The sequence below is a fragment of the Homalodisca vitripennis genome, chromosome X (assembly GCF_021130785.1).
Source record: "Homalodisca vitripennis isolate AUS2020 chromosome X, UT_GWSS_2.1, whole genome shotgun sequence".
Taxonomy (NCBI): domain Eukaryota; kingdom Metazoa; phylum Arthropoda; class Insecta; order Hemiptera; family Cicadellidae; genus Homalodisca; species Homalodisca vitripennis.
In genome coordinates, this window is record NC_060215.1 from 69,547,488 (window position 1) to 69,574,773 (window position 27,286).

Here is a 27,286-nt window from a genome sequence, read left to right on the forward strand (position 1 = left end):
CAGGGATTAACTCGCGTTTGTTAAATTTGACAATAGAACAAGTTTACGTTAACAATTCAAGCATATGCCTGTGCCCAGAGTGGTTAGATTAACCATAATCAATCTCAATGCACAAACCAGGCGCACTGAACATCATCGCAGTGTAACACATACCAGACCAGGTGAGAAATCGTCTAAACACATATTCGCCATATATTAATTGAGTGTTAGTTTTTGTGTATGCATACCTTATGCTTTAAAAGGGTTTAGACACCTAAAGAAGAGGATGGATTTCAATCCTCGAAACGTATAACATATAATTTTATAACATTATATGTTATAGTCGAATTTTATAACATATAACGATGGTAAATGTCTGAAAACCTGTATCTTTATAAAATCATTAATCGTTAATAATACAATTTAAGCAAAGAAGACTGAAAGGAATTATAAATATTTTACAATCAAAAGTGTGATTTCCTTAAGTAACTTTATTTAGAAATATTTACTTAATTTAAAACACTCATTCAAAATTTGTCATGATATAGTCATAATTGATACATACTGAAATATTCACATCTCTAGCTTTAACCTTTTTGGGCCTGATTATCAATTGCCCAAAATTAATTGTTCAAACACCTATCCTCTTAAAGAAATTGACGTGTTTGTATTTTTCCTGCCTTATAATTTCTAAATGACTATTGAGTGCCTTCAGAGAGGCAGAATATTGATTATGGTATTTTGTAACTTTGGCTAAATTTAACATTTAACTTTGTCACTAATACAAACTGATATATTACAAAGACCAATGTTTATCTTAGCCAATGGATTTCGAAAATGCATATAAATCCTATTATTTTTTTACTAAATGATTCCTAATCAGAAAACTCACAGCATAAGTGAAACTTAAATATCTTTCACCAAAATCATTTAAAGGGGAATTTTTGTGTGTCTCACTGATAGTTTCTAATATTAAATTAAACCAAACTTTTTTTATTTTTGAAACCAATGTTCTGACTTTCACGGTTCTTTCCTACACGTAGCTGAGGGTAACCACCACGTCAGTGACTGGCAAAACAGAGAAAACGTTTTGATGAGCAAGGGGGGTTCAGTGGGCAGATAGATAAAAGATGTCTCTGATGGGACTGGCAAGCGGACAGACAGACAGGCAGACATCTCCACAATCCTACAGTGATTGGCACAGGGTTCTGTAATTGCCTGGAGGGGATTCATTCCGAAACTTGTCATTATTCTCACTCCAGCATCATTTAATGAAAACATCCAAAGCGCGTTATGTGTGTGTTTGCCAACCATGTTCAGCGCTAGTGCTCTATACAAACATATTTAAAAAAATAGTTTTATTGGTTAGGTCAGGTATGGGTAAACACAATTTTTAAAGAAACCATTGGTGGCACACAACTCTCAACTATTCAGATTTAATATTATGGTTAGATGTTTTATAATCTATCTATATGAACGAATTTATCTGGTCCCTTGAATGCCAGCATGATGGCATGATCTTAGCCAGCTTTTGACACTATTATACTCAAAATTGTTTAAATTTAATTGATCTAATATCGCTTTCCTTGTATTATCAAAACCTTCAACATAATAAAACAAATTGTAGCCTAATCTTACCTTTAAGATTTTTCTCTCATACCTGACAGGTTAACCATCTATTGAAGTGAAAACCATGAGGTGAGGATGGCATAAGAGTTGGTTAGAATGGTATAGTAGGTAGAAACAACCCTATTTATACTCGTATGCACAGAGTTTCCATTTTAAAAGTTGGGCCCATGAAAAATAATTTCTACGAAATTTTGATAGTTGCAGCGTCACAAAAACAGTTTCACAGTGATAATTTTAAAACTGTCCGTCATTCAAAACAAAAATAAGTGATTTAAAATAAAAATTTAGTAGTAAATTGAAACTCATTTCCCAGAAGCTTACACAGAGATGTTTACGATATGGCTGTGCGTTATTTTGCAATTTGTCTCGCGGTGTAAGGGGTCGCGAATGATGATCATTGTGGCAAAATCAATTTTCTGAGACGCAGCTCCCCACTACGCCTTCATCCGACCCATTTTTCACAATCAAACTGAATCCCTTGATCCCGCTTCCAGGGATTGCCCGTGTATTTACTGCTCCACTCTCCAAACAAATAGCCTTCCCATTCAGTTCCCCCAACTTCATTTCCAGCAAAAAGTGAATGTTTGAATGAGGTACTGTTTGTTATAAAGTACCATTTGCGAGTCGAATGAACAGTACTAATTTCAAGAATAATGTAAATGAGAACTTTTATTGCAGTTATACTGTCTGTAAAATAATTAAAAACAAAAAGTAAAAAATGCTTGTAGGAAAGGAATTACAGGCGCCGGTAGCCTACGCAGCACAAATTTATACTATAACTTTGTGAGAGAGGTGGATGGATAATTTGACTCCGTATAGCCCCTGCAGCTCTGGTGATAATTTCATTCCACTCAAAATTCCATCTGGTTGCCTTGGGAAACTCTAGTAGTGAATCATCTGAGCAGTTAATGCGTTAATTCATAAATCCGGGCGATGAAACGACCAAATCTCACTCTATATGATCGTGCTCGATGATAGGATGAATAAAGCGTCAATACACTGGCAGTATAAACTTTAAAGTGTGATGAACTTGAAATGTTTCAAGAAACATAACCAAGAAAACCTCACATGTGTGTGTGTGTGTGTGTGTGTGTGTGTGTGTGTGTGTGTGTGTGTGTGTGTGTGTGTGTGTGTGTGTGTGTGGGTGTTTGCAAAAGGCAAGAACCAAGCTGCAAGGAGCCAAATACATTATACATTTTGCAACATTAATGTTGATGCGTCCTTTTCTAGTGACTTAGCCAGTGAGTGTTACTGACCTGTCCGCACTTGATACTTGAGAGTGACGGCACAGTCCTTGACAAGTTGCTGGAGACTGACACCCTGGTCCGGCACATCCAGATCAAGCAAGGTTTTCATCTTCTCGGGGTGATGGAAGTCGAGCACCTTGCTGCTACGATCGTTCTCCTCCTTGATGTAATCTATCAAGATCTCCACGACCTTGAGGAGAAACTCCCGGGTCGCCGGCATCCCATTGGCGTCATGCGGGAGGATGTCTGCAAAACAAAGCGTATCTTTTACTACTTATGAATCTCCATATTATATAGCCCTGAACTACGGAAAGACTAATAATAATAACTACGTACCTTCATCAACAAGTTAAAACTATAGTCATACACTACTATAGTTTCGACTTCGTTGTCAATAAATATTAAAAACGAGGATTATCCATATGAAGTCGTCATAGTTTAAAATTCACGAACACAGAACAAACACAACAAATAATTAAACAAACAGTACGACAAACACATTTGATAGCCTATTACACACGAATATTAAACGTGACATAGTCGTCTGCTAGCCGTGGTGGAGTTTACTTGCTTCTCTTGTGATCTGTACTTAACCTCAAATTATGAGCGATTGTGTTGTGTGTGAGGATCCTTTGCCACAGGATTCTGATTTCGCTGTGTGTTGTGTTAATCAATGCAAGGTTCATTTTGACTGTCCCGGAATTACTGAGTCAACATGGAACAGAATGGGTGCCAAAAGAAGAAATACATGGAGCTGTAAGCAGTGTGGTACAAGGTCATCTTCTAGTGCAGGTAACACAACTGAAAATATTAATAAAGATAGTACAGCTGATCTCATCACTAAACTACATGAAGAATATGTTTCAAAAATGCAATCAGCAATTAGGGAACATCTGTCATTGCATTCTAAAGAAATAAAAGATGAGATAACTGATATTAAGCGCTTCCTTGAATTTTTCCTCTGGTAAAATTGACCATTATGCGAAGCAGATTACAGAATTCATTAATAAACATTCCTTAGTTGAATTGAAAAATTCTGAATTAACTGCAGAAAACAAAAAAATAATGTCTGAGACTTGTAATCTGAGGTCCAGATTAGAATCTCTTGAACAGTATAACAGAAATAGAAATGTTCAAATAGATGGAGTCCCAGAAGCTAAAAATGAGGAGACGGTAGAGATTATTAATAAGATTGGGCAGATTATAAGTGAACCTGTGGTGTTTGGAACTGACATTCAAGCATGTCATCGTGTACATACTGAACGAAACTCAAGAATAAAGCCAATCGTTGTACAATTTTCAAATCGGCAAAAAAGGGATGCTTTTCTGAGGAAATCAAGAAACAATAATCTTATCCTTAAGTCAACAGACTTTATGAGTAACATTCCTGAGACATGGGTTTATGTTATGTTAGTGAGCATTTGACGACATACAATAAGGAGATGCTTTTTGAAGCAAAGAAGTTAAAAGGTATTGGTTTTGCGTTTATTTGGGTAAAAAAGGTAGAGTACTTGCAAAGAAAACCGAAAATGGTAAGACGGTTTCATATAACTTCTATTACTGAAGTAGAACGAATTATTTTGCCCAACGGTGAACATGGAAAGTAATTGCTCTTCAGTTGTAGTTATTATCTCCTGTCATGATAATGAATAACAGTTTTTAAGGACTTAATATTTTTCGCTTAAATATCCGTAGTGTCCGAAAACATTTCAGTGAGTTAGAAATATACTTAACTACAACCATTATCTACTACCAGGATATAACATGTTGCTACAGGCTAGAGAAGGCAGCAATTCCGGTGGAGTCCTTATCTACATTGACTCTAAACTTCGTTGTCACCATCAGCTTGTCTCTCTATCTACTGATGAAATAGTCAATGTTGTTGTCTCAGTTGATTCTAATAATATAAGTAATAATATTACTTTTAAAATATCTTTGTATGGAATTTATCGTTATTGTAAATACCCATTTTCCATGTTCAAAAATGATTTTGAAAATATTCTTAGATTAAATAATAATCCTACTGTCATAGTTGGAGATATGAACATATGTACTTTAAAGAAATATGGTTCTGGCCTAGATTACGTAAATATGATTTCATCATACGGTTTCAAAAATTGTATTGATGAGCCAACCCGAATTTTCAACAACTCCCGCTCATGCTTAGATCATGTGTTAGTATTTGTCTATTCAAGGGCTTTGTCATTTGATTGTAAAGTACTCCCTATTTCATTAACAGACCATTATGCTTCGGATGTGTCAGTTGAGAATGTAAATAAAATAATAAGTAAACATAATGTACATTTCTTAAGTAAAGTTGTCGATTATGAAATGTTACTAAATGCTATGTTGCTAAATGCTATGTTGTCGCACACAGTGAATAAATGCTAATTGGACACCTTTGTATCAATGTAAGGAGGTGAATGAATGTGTTTCAAATTTTTATAAATTATACAATAATTGTTATGAAAATGCGTGTCATTTGAAGCGAATAACTAGTTAAAATAAAAAAAAGAAGTCCTTGGATTTCAGATGATTTAGTTAAGTTAGTAAATAGGGAAAACTTATTGCATAAACAGTATGTTAAAGATAAGGCAAATATTGTATTAAGAGATCTATTCATTGAAACTTCAAGGTTGGTTTGTAGCTATATAAGAAGGTAAAAATTTGGTATTATTCATTTTTGATTGAGAGAGATGCAGGAAATACGGGAAAGTACTGGAAAATTGTAAAATCTATATTGAATAAAAATAAAGGTAAAACTGGTGTCCAAAATAAAATAAAATAATGTATTAAGTGAGGTAAATGGGATTGAAAAACTACTTGCAGATGATTTTAATGACTATTTTATTAAAGTATCTGCTCAGTTAAGGGAAAAAGAATTTGGATCATATTTATTTCCTAAGCAACAAACAGAACAAATTAGGGAAATTTTTCGGTATTTTCATGTAACCCATGCAGATATCATTAGGGTAATTAGTAAAATGAAAAAATAAGAACAGTAGTGGTATAGATAGAATAAATATAATCACAATAAAGAAAAATTTAGATCTCTTTTTACCAATTTTGTTTTATATAATATTTAATTGGGATTTGTTAACAGGAATATTTAGAGATTATTTTAAAACTGCTTATGTTGTCCATATTTTTAAGAATGGTGATCAGGAGGAAATTTCGTCATACAGCACGATATCTTTGATTAATTGCACAGCTAAGATACTTCAAACACTTCTAAAAGAACAATTATTGGATTATTTTCTCTCCGGATCAATAATGAATTGTCATCAATTTGGATTTGTAAATAAGGGAGCAGACTTAGCTATCGAAAAATACATAAAAAACATAGCAGAAGCCATAGATAAGAATAAATGTACCTTAGCAATTTACTTGGATTTACGAAAGGCTTTTGATACGGTAGATATTGATATTTTGTTACAAAAATGTAAGAATTATGGTGGGGCGCTACAGTTATTAAGCTATTTTTTGTAAAGATAGAAGACAGGTAGTCAAGATAAACAGAGCTGTCAGTGATGTTTTGCACCTAAGTTACGGAGTTGCTCAAGGAGGAGTTCTTGGGCCTACATGAATGATTTGTTAAATGTGCAATTACATTCCCAAATTTATGCATATGCAGATGACACATCTTAGTATGTTCTTCAGACAGTAGAGAAGTGCTTTTGACGTGGGTTACACAGGATTTAGACATAATTTCGGAATGGTTAATACATAATAAACTTCTCATAAATACAGCTAAATCAAAATGTGTGTTTTTTTTTATCGGAATAAAGAAAGTAAAGACTTTCAAATCAGTTGCAAAACTTATTGCCACACACAATGTCTATAACTGTTCAAATCACACACATCAAATAAGTGTTCTTGCTAGGAAATAGAAATTGTAGATTATGTAAGGTATTTGGGACTAATAATTGACAGGAACTTAAAATGGGATCACTATATAAATTATTTAGCAGGAAAATTACGAAGAATCAATTATATTTTATATTGTTTAAAAGATTATATAAAAAATGAACATTTGAAGCAGTTTATACTTCCTGGGTTGAAGGCACCATACGGTTTGGAATTTTACACTACGGAGGAACATAGTATGACAGTATCCTAAAACCAATTATAACTAATCAGAGATTTGCAGTTAGAAACATTAACAATATAAAGAAATTTGAACCTGCCTCACATTTGTTTATAGAACAACGTATACCGAACATAAATCAATTGTATGTGTCACGTATTTTAATTTATATTCAACAACATATCTTTGATTACAGTATTATGCAAAGTATACTAAATCTTAGATCATCTAGTCAAACATCATTAATACTTCCTAATTTTACGAAAGAAATCTCCAGGCACCAATTTTGTTATAACGGTATTGAAATTTATAATACATTTTTGAAGGAATGTGGTAATGATCTGTTTTTTTAAAGGTAAGCCCAAATTCAAAATGAAAGTTAAAGAATATGTTCATAATTATTATTGTGAATAATAATGTGAAGTCTAAAACACCTCTTTCAATGAATAATTCTTGAATTTTTTTATATTTCACGATATTGGTGTATTTTCTGTTGACTTATAATGACTCACATTTGTTCTAATATTTATTACAGTTCGTTATTTGTAATGTTATTATAATCAGAGATTTTATAATATTATCTTTTTATTTATTGTTATTCATATGAATTATTATTTTGTTTGACTTGTTTATTTATTATTGTTATTATAATACATAGATGTATATTGTTGTTATTTGTATTAATAGTTTAATATGTACTTAATATTAGCTTATGAATGTATGTGTGAGTATGTAGACTTGTTATTATGGTTGTCAAACTTGGATCTGGTATGAGCTGGGAGTCTTTTGTTGGCATTTATTTAGTTTAATGTGGTATAAGCTATATACCATATAAAAACTGTATGATAATGGTAGTAGCAGGATTTAGTTTATCAATTTAATGTGCAGCCGACCAAATTATATTACAATTTTATGTGATATGTGTAAAGATTTGTCACACATGCTTACTGCACTTGATAATATGTATTTGCTGTAATATATTGTAGAAATAAAGATTTTTGAACTGTGAACTGTGACATTACCATCACGGGCGGAAGGCAGGACAACTGACGTTAGGTGATTATGTAAGAATATGAAATTTATAAATATTCTAAAAGGAATTTATTTGGTGAACTCATGTTAAATGAGAAGCTACAATTTAGCTCCCATTACTTGTTCAACACATTACTCCATCGCAACAGCGTCTCGCCAACCTACCTATCAGCTGATAACGTCGCTGCACCGGGAGCTGGAATCACGTAGAGTCAGTTGTCCTGTTTTCTGCCGGCCGTGATGTTCTGTGATGTTTAATATCCACGTGTGATAGGCGTATCAAATACTGTGTTTATCGCACTATTTATTTATTTATTCGTTGTGCTTGTGAATTTTAAAATATGACGACTGCAGATGGATAATCCTCACCTTTAATATTTATTAAGAGGTAATAGAGTTAAATGATTACTATGTGCGACACGTCAACATTTACTGATAAGTTTAAGTCTCAAATTGGTACTGTAGTTAAAGTAGGTATGGCGAGAACTACACTCTTTCCTACTTTGTTTATAAAAATCATTGTTAGATAATCTATTTAAATAACTCTAATAATTAATTTTTCTAATAATTTCTTACCAAAAATATCTTACAACCACCTTTGGGTTGGCTACGGTTAACTATTATCTTAAAATGCCAGAGTTTACCTCAGTTTTGCTTCTATGTAAATTATTAGCAGTTAATATCAATAATACAAACTGACGTTGTAAACACTAGTGACGTATATAGTGTGTTACAAAATAACGCAATGTAGAGGTTTCTTCTTAAACAGGTTTGTTGCAAACACCACGTTAACCTGTATATTGGCCATTTCATTCAATTTAAATAGGAAATAGATTGTATCACCCATGACAGTAAACTAATGTGTACACTTAATTTTGTGGAACAAACTACACTAAATGTTTAAGAGCAGAGTTGTATGAATTCTTAAAAGAATTGAGTAGTTTAAATTATTGAAGTTCGTAATCTAATTTTAGAAATACGTTAGTCCTAAAACTTTCCATTTTACAGTAAATGAGATAAACGTTAAATTTTAGTTTATACTATATTAACGTTGCGAAACAGATGATGTGTTAATGAAAACAGCATAAAACCGAATACTCATAGTCTACTGTGCACTATAAACCGCCTATAAGTGCCGTTTAGTGCATAAATACGAGTAGCACCAATTATTTCCAGACCCATAAAAACTATACATGAAGTACATTTTCCTCATTATTGGTAGGTGTTGGAGTGCCCTTGGGGTCGGATGTATCCACGTCTTTATATTTAAAATAGTAGAAACATATAAGAATCGGCGTTAGATTAAGTCGTACTACTATCCATTAGTATTTTAGTTACTCGGAAATTTAAAAACTAATATAAACACTATTTTTTGTGATGCTAAACCGAAATAGCTGAAAATATTTAGTAAGCCACTACAATTTTTTTATATCACGTTTTAATGGAATCGAGGCGTGCAAAATAACAAAGTAAATTTACTTTTTTATTTATGAGTGGAAATCGGAGAAAGGGCAGGTGCCAAGACTTTCCAGATTTGGTTTCTGAAAACTTTAAAATGAGGTCATTTTTGTAGTTGAACAGAATGTGATAATGTTCTATGTATGGAAATAAAAGCATGGAACTTGTAAAACTGTAAATACAATATTCCTCTGGAAATCTGTATTCTGTTTGAAATATTTTTGTTAACATAAAGACTTTTATCTATTTATGTTTATTTGGTTTTGGTTGAGGGAGGGAGACATTGATGAACAAACTCATACGTTCATATACATATATTCACAAACTTTCATAGAATTAACACCTTTAATAGACCAAAGTTGTTCATCCAATTACGTGACCGACCAAATACACGTTACGTCACATTACTACTGTGAGGATTATCGAAACGAAAAATATGTGTAATGTGTCAGTGAGATAATTAGGTTGCACATTTTTAAACATATAATCTACAGTTTTGTTTCAAACCTACACGATTTAGAACATGTGTCTAAACTATGTACAGTACAATGAACCCTCATAATATTTTATTTAAATAACTTAACCGTATCTGAATTAGGTATATGTTGAAATATTTAAATTTTGTTTAGACTTAATTTTGAATGTTTAGGAGGACGCAAACGACATGTTAAAAAAAACAAATCCAACTTTTGGTGACCAAACATGATATAAAAAAGACAATGTTTTTAAGATTTATTTCAACAAACGTGGATTTTGAATTTGGCCTGTATGTTTGGTTGATTTTAAGGCGTCAACATTATGCAACAAATACTTTACAGGACATACTATAGAGCAATACACTACCCCTCCCACCCCCGGATTGCTCAAATCGTCATTGCCCTACTGCCCTATAATCTCCTATCGACCCTTTGAAACTCCAACACTTGAACTAAATAATCTAGTACTAGTTGTCCATTCTCTCTAAAAGAAAACCGATTTCGAAGAGTGCAGAAACGCAATACCACAACGTTAGGCGAGAATGTTTTAAATTAGTCACTAAGGCTATTCATAATTCACCATATAATGGTACAAGCGATTCCCTGAACGTAATCATATGTCGAATTTGTACTGTTTCAAAAACTTTGTCGTTATTATAACTCTAAATTCGGTAATTCTCAATATTTCTAATGATTTTGAAATATTTAACAGTTATTACTTTGTAATCTCACATTTAAAAGTTGTCCGGTATGTCTATTAGGATGTATTATGTATTTTTTTAATGCCCACGTTTTTACTTTATGAAAGAAATGTAATGAGACAGGCTGTGAATAATTCCAGTTATAGTAGTGCTATTAGATAGTGCTATAGGCCCAGAACCTTTCAACACAAGAGTTCAGTACTTCAACCTTCATTGACAACTTTTATACAAGCACAAAATATAAATAAAATACTTAATTTAAACAGAAAAATGTCATAAACTATTTTATCGCTGGCAGAAATCTGTACATAGTATCAATTATTTCATTAATGAGATAATTCAACATTACTTGATTTGCCTGTTTAATGTATGAAACCTCCATAACTTCCTTTTGAAAAAATGAGGTTTCCGATGTAATATATTTGTTTTATCCCAATTCATACGACGGCCTTCAGACCAGCAAAGATGTGCAATTTTTTACTTTTCTGTTAGCCCTTTTCTCATATTTTCTTTTTTTTCTTTTATTCTTAAGTTTAATGGCATTAACCATATTTAGATTCAATCCAACAAGTTAATTTTCCTTATAAAACGTTCAAACGAATTATTCAAAATTCTTAATTTTAAATTTCAACAATCGTTATTTCTGCCGAGTGTACTGCACAGAAATATTGAATATCTTTACATAAGATACGAGTATTATCAGTCATTTATATGAAACAATAATAACAAAATTAGATGATACAATGAGTATTTATACCAATTTATACTGAGTATACCAATTTAAATGTCTATCAAATATTTGTTGCGTTCTGTTTGGTAATATCATTGTAATGTTTGATTCCATCAACAAGAAATTGAAATTCTGATTGATATTTCACGACAACATCAAAGGTGAGGAAGAGAAGAGAATATTTCAGAATTGGACTGTCACTGAAGAGTGTAACAAGAGAGCTGTCACAGCGGTAGCGGTGTGTGGTGAGTGGATGATTATTTTCCTGAGAGACGTCAAATTGTTATCGGCCAATCTCTGATTTACACGCCCAGAGAAGCTGTAAACAGGTTTGGGGTTTGATCTTCTTCCCTAACCGGAAGGACAAGTCTGCTGATAAGGGCATCCGTACTGCCGGAAATTAAAATGCGTAATGCGCCGGAAAACGAGGGCAGATATCGGTAGAGGGTGGTATCTGGACCAGTAGCGCAACCCTCCTCCCTGAGTCCGCGGCCTGATTTGATCGCTTCTCAGTGACAACCCTGCAATTGTTGCAGTTCTGTCGATATATCAGGTACTAAACAACAACTTTCATAAATCTTTTAGTGTATGATTGAATTTGTGTCTACATATTCAGTTTTCTTGTTTCGTGTGCAATGCATGGAATTTGAATAAAACAACGGATGAACCTCCTTCGTCAACTTCAGTCCTTGACCTGCTTTATATATTTTCAGTTAACGGTAGCGTGCACTGACGCCGTGTGCGAACCGACCCCACGTCAGCTAGCCTCGGACAAGCGGGGAGGTCACAGCGTGACACTCAAGCGTGGTCAAGGGTCCATACTGATGTCACCACTGATGTGTCAAAGTGCAATTAGTATAATCGGATAGTGAGAGGTGGGAAGGTGCGAGTGGGGTGCCGTGAGTGTGTAATGTGTAACACCTCCCGACCCCGCGGTTCCCCCATGCCGTCTGATTCCTGACCCGGTCTGCTTTGATACAACCGAATTTAGATGAGTAGTGAGACACTTCTGACCAAATGCAATCCATCCACATTTTGTCATCTATTACACAGATATATTCATATTTAATGAAAGTATTAACAATATACGCTTACAGACTTATAAAACAACATCGAACAAAATTGTACAGCAACACAATACATTGACATATTTTATTGATATAGGGTAAAATGTCAATGTTTTAGAGAATATCGGATATTATAGAGGATATCATAAGTATGTCCGTCGAATATAGGCATGTGTCGTTACGCGGAAGCGCAATTGTTTGTGTCGAGATGGTAAGGCGAAACGTGCCTTCTTCCGTCTCATAACACCGCATTTCACCATAAATATCGGTAATAAATGAGACTGGCGTGACGTGGAGCTTATCGAACCAATGCTTCATTGTTCTCGGTAATGACAATACGTGACTGCCGAGCTAGTTACTCAATGTGAAATTGAAACCAGTGATTAGACATGTCGCGACCTACAGCTTCTCTTCAGATTAATTCTTTTCAGTCCCTGGATTCATTAAGAACTTAACCTTTTTGTTTAATTTTAATTAGTATAATTTTTAATTGCAGTTTTCTTTCTAAAAATGAAAAATTTAAATCTATCTTTGTAAAATTTTATTATTTTATATGGATGATTTCAGGTACTTTTGTGATAGGAAATAGTTTCACTTATTTTACTTGGCCCCACCAAATTTGGATTGTCATACCACTACGTTGGGCTACACACAGTATAGAACACAAACACCATGTGGATCCAGAGTATTAGTGGATTACCATGTCATTACGTTGGATTCCAAACGTCACTAGGACGTGAACTTCTGGATTACCATGTAAGTTCGTTCAACATCACACTTCATTAGGACATGAACTTCTGAATCACGGTACTGTTTGGTGGGTCTGACTTTATGTTGCTGCTGGTACAAACAACTCCTGGACTACCACGCCATAACTGTAATCTAGTTTTCGTAACTCTTACTCAAGCTGACCTTATATTACTCTAACGTACAATTCAAGGTTAACCTAATGCTTACTCGAGTGTAAATACAGTTTTATAATGCACAATTCTAGGGTACCATAATGCTTACTTAAATTTATTCTGTAAAGCATAATAATTATTAAGGTGTAACCTAACGCTTACTCTAGTTTACCTTACGTGTCTGGAGCAAACTTGCTGAAGAGTTATCAGAAAACACTCTCTTTGTATTATCCCTTGTATAAGTATTAAACTTGTTTGAGTGACATTTTTTGAAACCACGTTTTACTTGAGACAGAATCGTAATGTGATACAAGTTGTAAACAATGAAACAGACTGAAAAACCCACCATTAAATACGTTCTTTGAATAATTGGAATCGGCTCACCTCAATAGAGATAAAGGTTTTATTGTTAATTATTGGTCTAAATATAAGATATTATCAGGTTAGTAATAGATTTCCTTGCTTAGTTTTGATACTAACGTAAGTAATTAATTAAAATACTTGTTTATTTTGTCTTAATTTCCGTAAATATTCATATCTTCCGGGGAAGAAGATGATGATAAAATGCTCATTTTTTGAAGTGCCTTTTTATGTACCAACAAGAAACGCAAATCTCGACATAAAGAACTGAGCATAAAAGATAGTGATTGTGAAGCAGTGAGTGTGAGGGCATTTTGTTGTCCCTGAGGCCCCCCTCTGACAGCCCCGCGGGGCGCTAGGGGTGGGATATTGTCCCCTTGGTGTTTAACACTTGCGGCTCAGTGATTTTCTGTTGTCTTAATCCTCTGAAGTACAAATCAAATAGCAATGAAATTAGGGTACATAAGGTATTAGGTAACTTAAATTAATGAATTATATCAATATCACTATCACAACCGATGATTTGTTTATGTAATGAAATGTGGTATGCCCGATCCCATACTTCCTTACATCTTTCCAAAATATTTATATTTCCATAATATTTTTCTTATTTAATTAATATATACAATTAATAATAAATTATTAGAGACACCGTAAACAGGTTCTATGAGTTATTACAGGTATATCAAACATTTAGGTTTGGGAAATGGTTTTTAAATATAAAAATTTGTGGCTTTGAAATTGTTTGTGTCCTCAAGGAATCTTTGGGTTAAAGTAAACTTACTTCCTACTGCTACCGTTGCTAAAATTTAAATTCTTATATGAGTCACGTAAAATTAGTTCATAAATAAATAACAAATTTTCTTTTCGTACGTTTTGGTGGGTGAGGAAACGATTGTAAATCATACTAACTCATTGAGACTAACAGCAGCTTGATAAAGAATTTGTTTTTGTCCTTTGCAAGGTTTAGGTTGGGTATCTTTTAATTTTTGGAAGTTACTGTATTTATTATCTGACCATTTCTTTTCTTTCACACTCATTCAATTAAATTTAACTTTGTATAAATATTCCTCTATTTTTCTAAACCAATGTGTACTATTTTATTAGTTTAAGTTATGTAGCATAAATCAAAGGATGTAATGCATGATTATTAATTTTCCGTAAACATTATGGAGAAAATCTGTGGAGTATATTTTTCAGAACTCGTGGATTTTATTCATTGGGGACGATTTACATCATTTATTGAAATAATTGGGAACTATAAAACACAGTAAACAACAAAAAACGAAAAAATTAATTTATATTTTTTATAAAGACTACTTTGTACTGATGTAGTGGAGGGGCAAGGTTGAGTTTTGAACAAAAGTGGTAGATACGATGGTCTTGCCGCCAGTGGTTCAAATATAATTCAATAAATCGTCACTTATCCCTTTAATTGCTGAAATCGAAATTTCATTAAACGTGTTAAATTCTGGAAAATCTAGGTTCAGATTTATATATAGCATATTTGATAAATAAGAAAATTGGATTTTGTAGATTCCAATTTACAATGATACGAAAATATTCAAATGATTCCGGTGAAATTTCAGTGCTAAATAATGATTCTAAAAAAATACAGCTGTATTAATCGTTGATTTAGACTGTGAGCAGCGCCTGATAAGAGTAACAAATGTTTCAGGCAAAAACTTTTAATATTCTTAGGCTGGAACACATCCTGAATACAATACTAGTATTGTGTACAGTATTAATGAAACAACAGTGCAGTTTAATGTCGCTAGGGGAAGCAACCCTCTGGTACAGACACTTTTGGATGTTCCAAAAAAGGCTCTGAATATCTTACGTATTAGTAGCTTTGGGCTAGCACGAGATATCTAGTGTTGGTTCCTTACAAAATAACAGAAAATTAATAAAACGATCGTCACATTTCCAATATATATAAACACACACACACACACACACACACACACACACACACACACACACACACACACACACACACACACACACACACACACACACACACACACACACACACAAATATACATATGTATATATATATATATATATATATATAAATAATTAAAAAAAAATATATATATATAATATATAAAACGATATTTTAGAAAGTTAACTGAAATTGATATTTATATTTTTATGCATCTAGTATCGTATGACGGAAACTCACGGAGGATAAATCTCAGCAGTAGTAAAATATCCTGGAGGTTGAGCTCCAGCAGTCTGTCTTGTAACAGTAAAAAGTTAGGAGGTGGATCGATTGAGCGAGGGACCGAGATCCCAGCTGCCCGGGAGTCTGTGGATTAGCAGTAAAATGAATAGAAAGTGTTTAAATGAGATAAAGCTAAGTAATTGTTTGTTGAGGGGGAACCACAGAGCTTAGTATGGTAATGATGTTGGTTTATGGGGAGTGTGGATCACTAGGACCGATAATGTTTGAAGCGCAGAGTCTCGCCGCACTACACGCTTGCGCTCACACGTCTCAGTTTACTTCGTTTCACAAAACTGTTAATCTTATATGCAAATTTAAAATAAGGATATTCAGTTGCTATGCATTTAGTGCTAAACATTGTGTTAAGAGCCCTTTGAAAATAATCACGTAAAAGTAGGTTATTTCATTCCTGGCAAAACGTGTATACTAGTTCTATTGGATTTGGTATGTGCCATATATTTTTGATACGTTATGATTAAAATGATTTAATGATGCGTTATGATTTAAAGCTAATCTATAAATAGGAAAATACAATATTTAACATATTAATAAAACATTTTTGAATCAAATTTGCTGTTGTGATGAAAGCCTATAATTTTAGTCGAAAGTACGGTAGTTTAGACCGGCCATTGAATACGTGTATGATTCATGCCTCACTGTACGATAGAGGAGATTGACTTAGCAATGAATGTCGTCATGCATAAAAGTTGTAATGGTTTAATCTGTATTAATAATATATCTATGACGAATTAAGGTAAATGCAGCTGCTGTATAAGTACGTCAATGACTTATAAGATGTTAGTGGAATTTAAGGGGCGTAATTTAACAGGTACGGGAAAAATGTTTATTTTTTAGCAATTCTTAAAACATATCTTAAACTCCGTATTAGTTAGTGCTTAAATTCGTTTACGGCTAAATAATTTACAATACAATTATGTATTGTAAATTATTGTTTCCTAGAGTGCGTTAACTCCAGTTGCAATAGTATGATTTTATACTTGTTACTGTGCTAAGAACTACTTGATAGTTCTTTATGTATACAACAGTTCAAAATTAAGTTTTAAATAAAAGTGAAATTCTGTTTTAATTTCACACAGATAAATATTGTAATCTTTTTTAAATAAAAGCTTAGCGGAGAAGAACTGTATCACTGAAATTGTAATATTCTATATTTACGTATAACTTTTCAATTATTTTATACTATTTATGTATCCTGATGGGCATTTAAGGTGTTATTCTGATGACAGTTAAATAAACTTTCAAGTTTAACAGGTCTAGAATACATATTGAATGTAGCGTATTGTTTGTTAGCTACAGCTAACATAATTGTTTGAAAGTTTATTATAGGTGGAATCCTTGTTTCATATCACTGCAGTAAACAACTTGTAATCACGATGGCACGATGTTTGGCTCAGTTAGCTGTATGAAGTGTTATGAAGGTTTGCCTGCGCTATCTGTAAACTTCTGACTTAACTACCGAGAATGTGATAGTTGAGCACATCCACACGACATACATATGACCTGTTAATCACAAGGAGATTCATGGAGGACTACCAGCGTTATCTTTTATTTTTAAAAACAGGAGAGACCTCTTCCCTTTGAGTTCAACGATCACAGACGATTTTAACCTGAGCTATCTCTAAATCAGACCCAAAGTCCAGCGTATCGTTAGCTAGGAAATCCCTCAAAATCACCGCCATCTCTGAATTACTGTTTAACTTCCGGGAATTTGATATAAACATACAAGCTCTTAGCCCTATGGAGAGCCATGGAGTTCTACCAGCTCTATCTCTGAATCGTTGTTTTAAATACTAGGAATATGAAAGGAGCATACGTCTCCTAGCTCTATGGAGAGTCATAGTGGTCCACTAGCGTTATAAAGAAATGCGCGTTTCATCTACCAAGAATTGTGATTATCACGAAGACTTGCCTTGAAACAGAAGTTTTTATGTAGGTTTAAAATGGCATATAAAACAAAATCATAATTATAATGAAACTCCTTTAACTGTGATCCTTTTTAACTATTACAGCTCGCAATTAACATGCTTTCATTCTAATGGAAATGAATTACATTGAAAGGAAACAATTAGAAGAAGCCAGGCAGCAAAACTACTGAAATATGTTAGAGTGTAGTTAATGGATATGTTTACTCCAAGTATAATTTAAAGTTGTATAATTTAAAATATCCTGAATACGTGAACATGAAAATAATTTTGACCACTCTTCCTGTACAAAAGTCAGAATTGTACTTCCCCCACGTGAACATCTGGCTATCAGACCTGTGTCAAGAGGTCTTGTTCTTCATACTGCTCGTTTGTTAATTTCAATCCTCACTTCAGGCGTATTAGTTGGTAGAACTGTAAATATCAACAAACATCAACTCTGCTCTGTATTGGTACTATGACCTTGTTACACTATTTTGCTCAATTGTCTATCAATTTAGTTCTAAAAAACTACAACTAACACTTTATAAAAAAATGTTATCAAAACACGTTTTACTTTTGTTATGACAAAAGGACTTGGACTATTGTCAGTCTTGGACTATTTTCAGTGGAAAATTAAAATTACGCTATTTGGGTACAATGAGATAAAATTAATAGTAAAAATGTACTTCCAGTAGAAAATTGATTTTGTAAACAAAAGTAAGAAAAGCTAATAACAGACACACGGTAAAAGACAGCTGATACGAAACTATTATTCCAACTAGAACAAATACAAATCATTATGTAAGCACATATTTTGTACCAAAAGACAAAAACAAGTCACGATGTAATACACAGCAAACGAGTTTGTTAAAATGTATGTAAGTAATAAAGCTGCACCATACCAATGATTAAAAACATTATGTCATTAAATCCGCGTTTCCGATAACAACTGACTGGCTCCTCAGTTGTGGTAAATTCTTGGAAAATAATATCAAGGCTAATGTTTGCGTTTATTATAAAGTAATCCACTGTGTTATATCACACGCTATTTTACACTGTAAAAGTGTATTTTAAAGATTTAAATTACTATTTCAGAACATTGCAAAAGACACACGTCTGTTTCTGTATAGCTGTACTTCGGGCTTAATGGTTTACGAGTTTTAACAGTTTATCACGGTTAACTCCTTTGCTTCTGTCGAAACATAACAAAACACCATTTAACAGGTGGATACCACAATTATCTTTTAAAATCGAATGAATGAATTTGTAGGTGTTTAGCGTGATATATTATGAATTTAAAAGAAGTTTATAATAGGATATATGAGCAACAAGGATTAACAGGATCTCCGAAGATTACAATGAGACGGGCGGCCGTTTACAGGTCAGACAGCCTGTCCCTAGTTCGTAGACAGCACTGCCTCCACATCCTCAATAGACAATGTTACAACCACTGGTTAACAAATTATTGTAGACATTTCATTTAGAAAAATAACATTTGGAAACTGTTCACTGATATTTATAAAAAGCGCGTGAGCTAGATAGTATGAGTTGGTGTTTGTAAAAGACTTAGTTAGAATTCCTATAGATCTAGAATAGTGTTATGGGTGTATTGAGGCCTTTGAAACAGACCATCTAAATTTTTATACACGTAAAGGAAATTTTATTAAAAGCTGTCTAATTGTAAAAGTTTGAGTGTTTTGGACTAAAATGGAAGTTGAAAATCTATGACTTTTTAAAAATCTACTTTTAAAATTGGTTTCTGAACTGTGAACAGAGGATCAAGATTTTATTTGTGAGCTGCCTCCTAAGAAATGACTCTACATTCAAAAATAGTCTTGACGTATGCGTAGTATACCACTTATAACGTTAATTAACTTTATAATTTATAGATAATTTTCAGTTTTTTACAAGATAATTAATTGTAACGAACAAAATGGTAAAGCATGTATGAAAGATCAAATTAAAAAGAAAATGTATCAGAGTTTAGGGAGAGGGAAGTTTTGCATAGTAAACGTTGACCAATGTAGCAAGTGAACTGTATAATGGTATTTGATTAATGCCAAAGTGGAGATGTTAAAGAATGTGCAATGTTGCAGGCTGAGGGTAGAGCAACGGGAAGAGGAGAGCTTGATATAAACGGGAGGGGGATATATACGAAGGGTGGGCTTGGAAACATCTGCCACCGAGGGGTAGGGGTAAGTTTTAATATTCTACCAACTTCCTCGCTCTCTCTTCTTTTGACAAAAATGCGATTTTTCGCATCACAAACTCTCACGTGACTTTATACTTGAAAATGTATTATCTATATAATTTCTTTTCCTATACTATTACTCCTGTCACAATCCGCAACTCATTACTTTAAGTCAATGTTTTACTATCCTACAACTATATTAATAGTTTACCTTTTTCTGTAACGGTATAGAACATTACTGGACTATATTGCTGAACAACTACGATATTGCAGTTTTTTTAGCCATACGCCTCCTTTCAAGTCACTGGAATACAAAATAAATATTAATTTACTGTAGTAAACGTCATTGTAATGTTACCGGAAGGTATTGTTCCTTTAGTTAAAGGGTAGAGTTAGAAGTCTCCTGACGTGATTCAACGTATCTACTGCGTAGAGTGAGAGGTGATTCAAAAATGGGCACAATGCCTGCCTTCTCTTCTCGATTTTATTTCTGATATAGGAAATTTGTCCTATGATTACCTATGATCAGAAATAAAATCTTAGTAGAGAAGTTTATCATAGCTAATTATTCTTCTACGAGCTGGTTTCTTTTGCTCTTTCTTTCCTATCTCCCTTTGTCATACCTCCCACTATGTTTATTAAAAAAATATAAGTATAAAAAATAATTTAACTTTTTTTGTTAACTTCATGGATATCTGGGAGCGACACATCACTCAATTCAAATGTCAAGATATTTCAATAAAAGGGTTGATCGTTAGGTCTACTGCGGAGGTTGGCTGTTGAAGTAGGTGACCCTATCCACCCAGAATATCCTGCCACTACGGTAGAAAGCGCAAAGGTCTTATTAGCTTAAATAAGGTTTGAAGGGTTTTCTCATCTTCTTGTCCTTAATGAACATAAATACCAGATATCGCAAGTCCAGAATAGACCTACCTGCCTCCACCATCAAAGCCTTTGTTATAGAAAAACAAGTACGAATTCGTTAAAATATGGTAAACATAGTTCATTCATATAAAATTATCTCAATTCGAGCTCCGAAACTGGCTGAAGTATTTGGATCTTCCCCTATACCTCTGTTAGAGTACTTAAGAACTCCCATGTGGAACATCTCCTTAGTAAACCCGAACCAACGTTTACGGCTGGGTCAGTACATACACTCGCAACGTTGAATCGTATTTGAAACTTCGAAGCTTAGTTGAATAATATTGCAAATATATCTTCTTCTGTGACTATGGTATGAATGTTTAGGGATTTCTGAGGAAGTTTGATCTATCAGTATAGGCCAGAGGAAGGTTCCGGAATTATTAAAAGCCCTCCCACTAACTGGATACCTGGAAGTTTACACATGTGATATTTGATTGTTTGGAGTTTTTATGTCGTAAACGAAAAGCAGGAAGTGATTTATAATAGGTGTTTAGTTGAAACATACGGGTATAAAACCTTGTACTTGTGCTCATTCCTATTAATGGATAAATTAGCTCACTGGGAAGTAAAAACACTAACTAAACACACGCACACACACACACACAACGCGCGCGCGCGCACATACATTTTATATATATATATATTTCTATATATTATTAATTTCTAAATCTCATTTCATATTTTTACTGTAGTATTTTTATTCCGGAAATACCGACATTTCAGAGGGAAAAATGTACAATGTCCCTTACTTTTATTCAAGTTAGGCTAGACTACTAATTCAAACCTCATCATATTACACTAGAACATGAGTTTAATAGTGTAACTATTTATGCTATGATAAATTTAAGTTCTAAAATTAACTTTAAACTTTTCACAATATATAAAGTGGTTAAAATAACTAAAGCAAAACATATTAACGAAAATGCGTTTCACCTTCCTTATTTATTCTTAGGTTTTCCCATGTGGTAGACTAAAGAAATAATCTTTACTGATGAACAGTAATATTATACAGTATTACATAGTAATATAAAATAATATACCAATGTTGGTAGCAACATTGGAATAATAGGCAGGATTTTAAGTATCAAAATATTTTGAAGTAATCGGTTATAGCACGAAACATTTTGGTTGAATAATACTCTCATGGAGGAAGGATAAATTTATGGGGGCCTTGTGGAGGTGGCTGTTGTATTGCAGTTTACTCCTGATATTGAAATATGACTGTAGAAGAAGACTCAAGTCCTCTGTAGTTATCACGATGAAGTATTTTGGTAAGCTCACTGTTAGATATCTTCGTTGATTGTCCTCGGATTAAATTGGCATTTTTGAATAAAACTACTGCTGTCTAAAGAACTGTTATCCAATTACGAACAACTCACAGATCGACCTCTAGGGTTTTGGAAGGGCTGGTGAGCCCTGTCAGTTGCACCACAAGCGTCATTTCTCCTCGCACTCAAAACTGAGGTCTTTGGACACTTCCGTCTGGTCTACTGCTTTTCACCTAGAGGTGACCGAAGAATTTAAACACTTCGTGAATTCTACCATACATCAGATCCTGCAATGATTCATCTGATTATGATGCAATTCGTAGATAACTACTTATCCCATAAGGTGCATTATGGAAATAATCTGTTCCCCCATTGGACTGGATCATATACATTATCAGGGCTCCCGTATAAAGTGACTACACCTTTTATTATTGAAGCCTTTAACTCAACATTTGTTAAATGTTCTAGTTCTTAGATCTTTACTACTTCTATCAGATCCACGCTCCGCTCAATGTCACTCTCTAGCTTGGACCGAGTGCTGGATAGATCCCGGTATTTGGTGCAGTACCAACCAAACTCGACAACAAGCCAGTCTATTCTGGTTCTGCCGGTATCGTTCATAAAGATCTCCTTCAACAAGCCTATAAAGTCTCTCCATTGGCACGCTTTATGAGGACTGCTTATGGATTGACCTTGTGTCGAGTTCAAGATTTTTGCGAGAGTGTCTTCAGCGTCCTAAACGAAGATTGTTAAACTAATTTTCTCTTCGCCTATAGTTATTATTTTTGTCTTCAGTGCCTCATGTTTCAAGAGTTCAGCAGTCAGAGGTTCTCACCATTGAAGGCTCTGGCAGTATTTGGCTCAGTTGAGGGACAATATTTAGCAATATTCACTTCCAGTGCGTCTATCACACTCTTCTTCAGTTTAGATTGGAAGTTGGCAAATCCAATATAATTACCATATCCTTGTCGGCCACTAAACTCAGGATGGGATTTGAGACTTTTCTTCCTCATGATGATTCTGGTTTAGAGCAGTTTGAGTACTGGTCTGTTTAGCACCAATACCTCTCGCTTCGTCAACTTCAGCCTGGCGCCTAGGCTTTCTTCTATCCAAATTCTTCCATTTTCCGGTACGATTTCATGCAGACCTCAGCAATTGGTTCTTGGTAATTTATCCACAAAATATAATGTTTCTGCTCATGTTACCAAATATTCATAATATCTAATAGAAATAAGATAATGCAGGATATCTTGTGATAATCTTAGCTATCGAGCAAGCCGTCTAGATGGCTTAAAAAAGTTAATTGGTTGCTCATAGTACTTGCCACCTTATCAGGCAGTACTACAAGCAACATACGTACTTCAGTTTCATAGTTTCATTTCATACTGTAACAATTTCATTGTTATACAGAATATTATGAGAGCTCTCTTTTGCATATAGTAACCACTGTACTTCCAAGAAATCCTACTAACCTCTACACCATAGCCTCTTGCTCTATAGACTATAGACTATGTTCTTCCGTATTTTGGGTTTTGGATATACCTCACTAGTTACTGCGGTCTTGTTAGATGTTATGAACGTATGAATGAATAGGGTTCCGTTTTATTATCTTGGTATTTCATATTAACAGGAGTCAGGCTCAGTTTCTGTTCAGTTTCCTGAAGTATTACTTTTTTTAATACTCATGTAAAAGTCCACGTTCAGTTAAAAAATTGTTTTCTAATACCCACCACAATTATTTTTTATAAATTAAAATTTAAGTAGTTTCTTCCATGTGGATAAAAAACGTGTTAACAAACTTAATGGTTTCCTCAAGAAACGTTTGGATTTTATGCATTTACAAAATATGTATGAAGACCGAAATAGTATAAGAGAAAATCTATGGGATCACCAAACTGTCGAAAAGAAATGATCTCTAGATAGTTTGCAGAATATACACCCTTCATTTGTATCCTACTCGAGGAAGGGAAAAATTTGCAACACCGGTTCATTACACAACTATATAGTTAGTAAAAGAACCTATTTATCTTAGCGTCAGAACTGTTGTGGCATTACTAAAAGAGCTGTAAAATATTTATGAAGCAACTGCCATTAAAAAAGGGTATTTTGTAAGCAAATAGTTTTATTGCATAAATATACTAAAACCAATACCAAAAATATGTTTTGTGTATGTAAGTTTATAAATATTTTGTTCAAATTATTATTATTGATTAGTATTTAAAGTTAAGCGTAAATAAAGTTTATCGTACTACTAATCCTGACGTGTTTGCATTTATTTTGTGGTGAACAAATAGAAACATACATTTAAATACTTTAAAATTAGTGTTTAGTTTGCATTATGAATATATTTCCAAAAACTACTACGATCATCAAACTGATAAAACTATTTGTTTCTTGTGAGAGAATACGTAAACTGAAGAATACTGAACTTTCAATCACAGAAGAACGCTTCTGTTTCGGGTCAGATAGAATGGAGTTCGTAATATGTGAGCAGGAAAATTGCTCGCACGTCCGGGCGAACGTTACATTGGCTATGATTATGATTAACATCTTGAATTTGAATCAGCTATGATTTATGAAAGGTCGACATGACGTGTACGAGATTTTTTAAATTCAAGATGTGTATTGCCCGCCATGACGCGTGAATGTTTCAGCCTTCCCGCTCTGCAGCGCACTATACAATTAGTAAAACAACAGACAGCGACCAAATAAAATGTGAATCAATCTGTGGAACCCAACGAATCCTCAATATTCGAATATACTGTTGATATCATATTAGAACAAGAGTGTTACATTGTTAAAGTAAGAGTTATTTTACATTTTTAATGAGGTTATCTCGATTTTCCAAAAAATGTAACAATTAACCACTGAACGTAAACGTAAAACATAGATTTTTTATACTTGCCACTAGGGCCTTTAAAAATGCTAGTCCGCACGACATGAGGCCTTATAGGTTAAGTGTTATGACATTCCGCTCTGTGTGAGATCGTGACACCCAAGTGGGCGAGTGCGTGCTTGAAGTGTGTGAGTGTGTGCGTGAACGCATGTGTGTTTTATTTCACTCACGAGGGGTGTAGTAATCCCTCCAAACTCACTCTCCCCTAGCTTAGCTAATCCTTCTGTTTGCCTTCACAAATAATGCCTGCTTGTTCGACCCCTATAACCTTCCATCTTCAGCTGACTTTGCCTGAAGGATAAGTAATTTGACACATTCTCTGCATTCTTTGAATATTAAACTCTACGCATGTAATTAAAAGAAGACGCCTCGAAAGAAATTTGTGTCTGTCTGTCTGTGTGTGTGTGTGTGTGTGTGTGTGTGTGTGTGTGTGTGTGTGTGTGTGTGTGTGTGTGTGTGTGTGTGTGTGTGTGTGTGTGTGTGTGTGTGTGTGTGTGTGTGTGTGTGTGTGTGTGTAAAATATAAAAACATACTGTGTGTTTTCATCTCTCTTAAAAAAATATTAATGAAAAATAAATACTATTGTGTAAAAAACATTAGTGAAACGTTGCCACGAAAAGAAATATTTAAATAAATTTAAATTATTCACTAAAAGTGAGGAAAAAACCCGTGAATATTGAATAGTTTTATCAAATTATTTGGCTTTTGATAAGGTTTTATCGTATAGGTTACTTTTAAAAGTTAAAAACATTATGTTTTTAAATCATAAAAAATATTAGTACAATATAACAAACAACACTATAGTAATAGAACTTTAATGCCTGTGGCATACATTACACTCATATAAGAACATATACCTGCATCGTGTGTGAAGGATGGGCTGTTTAGAAATTAAGTATGTTTATACTTCCTGTTCTTGCTTTGGTAAGAATACCTTGGAATACCTTGGACATCCAAAGATACGCTACGGAAAACTACAATCAAATCTATTATATTTTTTGAGAAACATCGTTTTGGATTTGAGAATTCGGATAATTTATTTCTTATTAATTGAATTGTACTGTTCATTTCGTACAAGGGCTTCCAAAGTATGGGTAAATGCATACTAAACAGGTTTTATTAGTTTTAAAGTTAAGTTTATAGAACGTTTAAAACGTGTGGTACAAATTTCTTCACGCTATAGCTTGGATTGAAATGTTGTCTTAAGTACAAATGTTGTGCACAATCTTTGATCAAAATTCCAACATGGGAATTTTGCAACATATTTTGCTCATATTGTCCTACTTAGCTATTTCATACGATCTTTTGGGGAAAATAACGTAAAACAATCATCAGTAACTAATTTAAAGCGTATGCGTATCTCGATTATATGCTTAAATCCAACCTATACCTTCCATCAAAATCTCCAGTATTGTCCAATTAGCAATAAATCGAGTCTAATGCCACAGATATGACGTACTTAGCGATAAGGTGGTGACTGTGATAATTTAATAACAGCTTGGGGTAAAATTAATTAAAATCCAGTCAAGCATGGATATGCAAGAATCGGGGCTAATTTACAGGGTCGGAGGGGGAGGGGAGCTGCCGGATCTCCAGTACACGCGCCTGGGGGAGCGTTCGATCCATCTTACACCTAATCCAAACCCATTGACAGCTCGATGTATAGCATAGTAATTTATTTGCCTATCAATAGAGGAAAAACATTCCCCAGGGCGAGAGTGCGGTCGTTCCCTGGGTGGAGTGGTGGCTTAGTGGCAGATAAGGGAGAGGGCTGGTCCTGTTTTACGCACTCAGTGTCTCAGTGAGCTTATATCCTACTCGATGCCTAAAGGCATGACATCTTTAACAAATGTTTACTAAAATAATAATTTTGCTACATTCAATTGATTATTATTATCGGAATGTAAACCAAATTTTACATGTACAAAAATGTAATTGGTTTTCCGTTTAGTGAAAATATTCGTGTTTGCTAGTTCCTTCATGTATCTTTTAGTACAGTGCCTAAATTGATCATTGCGTTTTTCATTATAACCTCAGAAAATTATCCAATATCATTCTGAACGACATTTCATTTTATCTTTCTTTACCTGTTTTTATAGAATAAATTAAGCTGTCAGTAATTTACTAACATATAACAGTACCACTATGGGTTAAACAAACAGGCTGTGTCCCGCTAAAATTCCTTTA

The 27,286-nt window shown here is 33.8% G+C and overlaps 1 protein-coding gene across 3 annotated transcripts in view; it reads right to left on the reverse strand.

Moving 5' to 3' along the window:
• The window catches only part of LOC124369154 (glutamate decarboxylase), an 82,803-nt gene that overhangs the window by 29,607 nt on the left and 25,910 nt on the right, over nt 1-27,286 (reverse strand). For all 3 annotated transcript variants that reach the window (XM_046826940.1, XM_046826938.1, XM_046826939.1), the window contains exon 3: nt 2,865-3,101. In XM_046826940.1, coding sequence (XP_046682896.1) covers nt 2,865-3,101 — 237 coding nt within the window. The remainder of the gene's footprint in view (nt 1-2,864; nt 3,102-27,286) is intronic.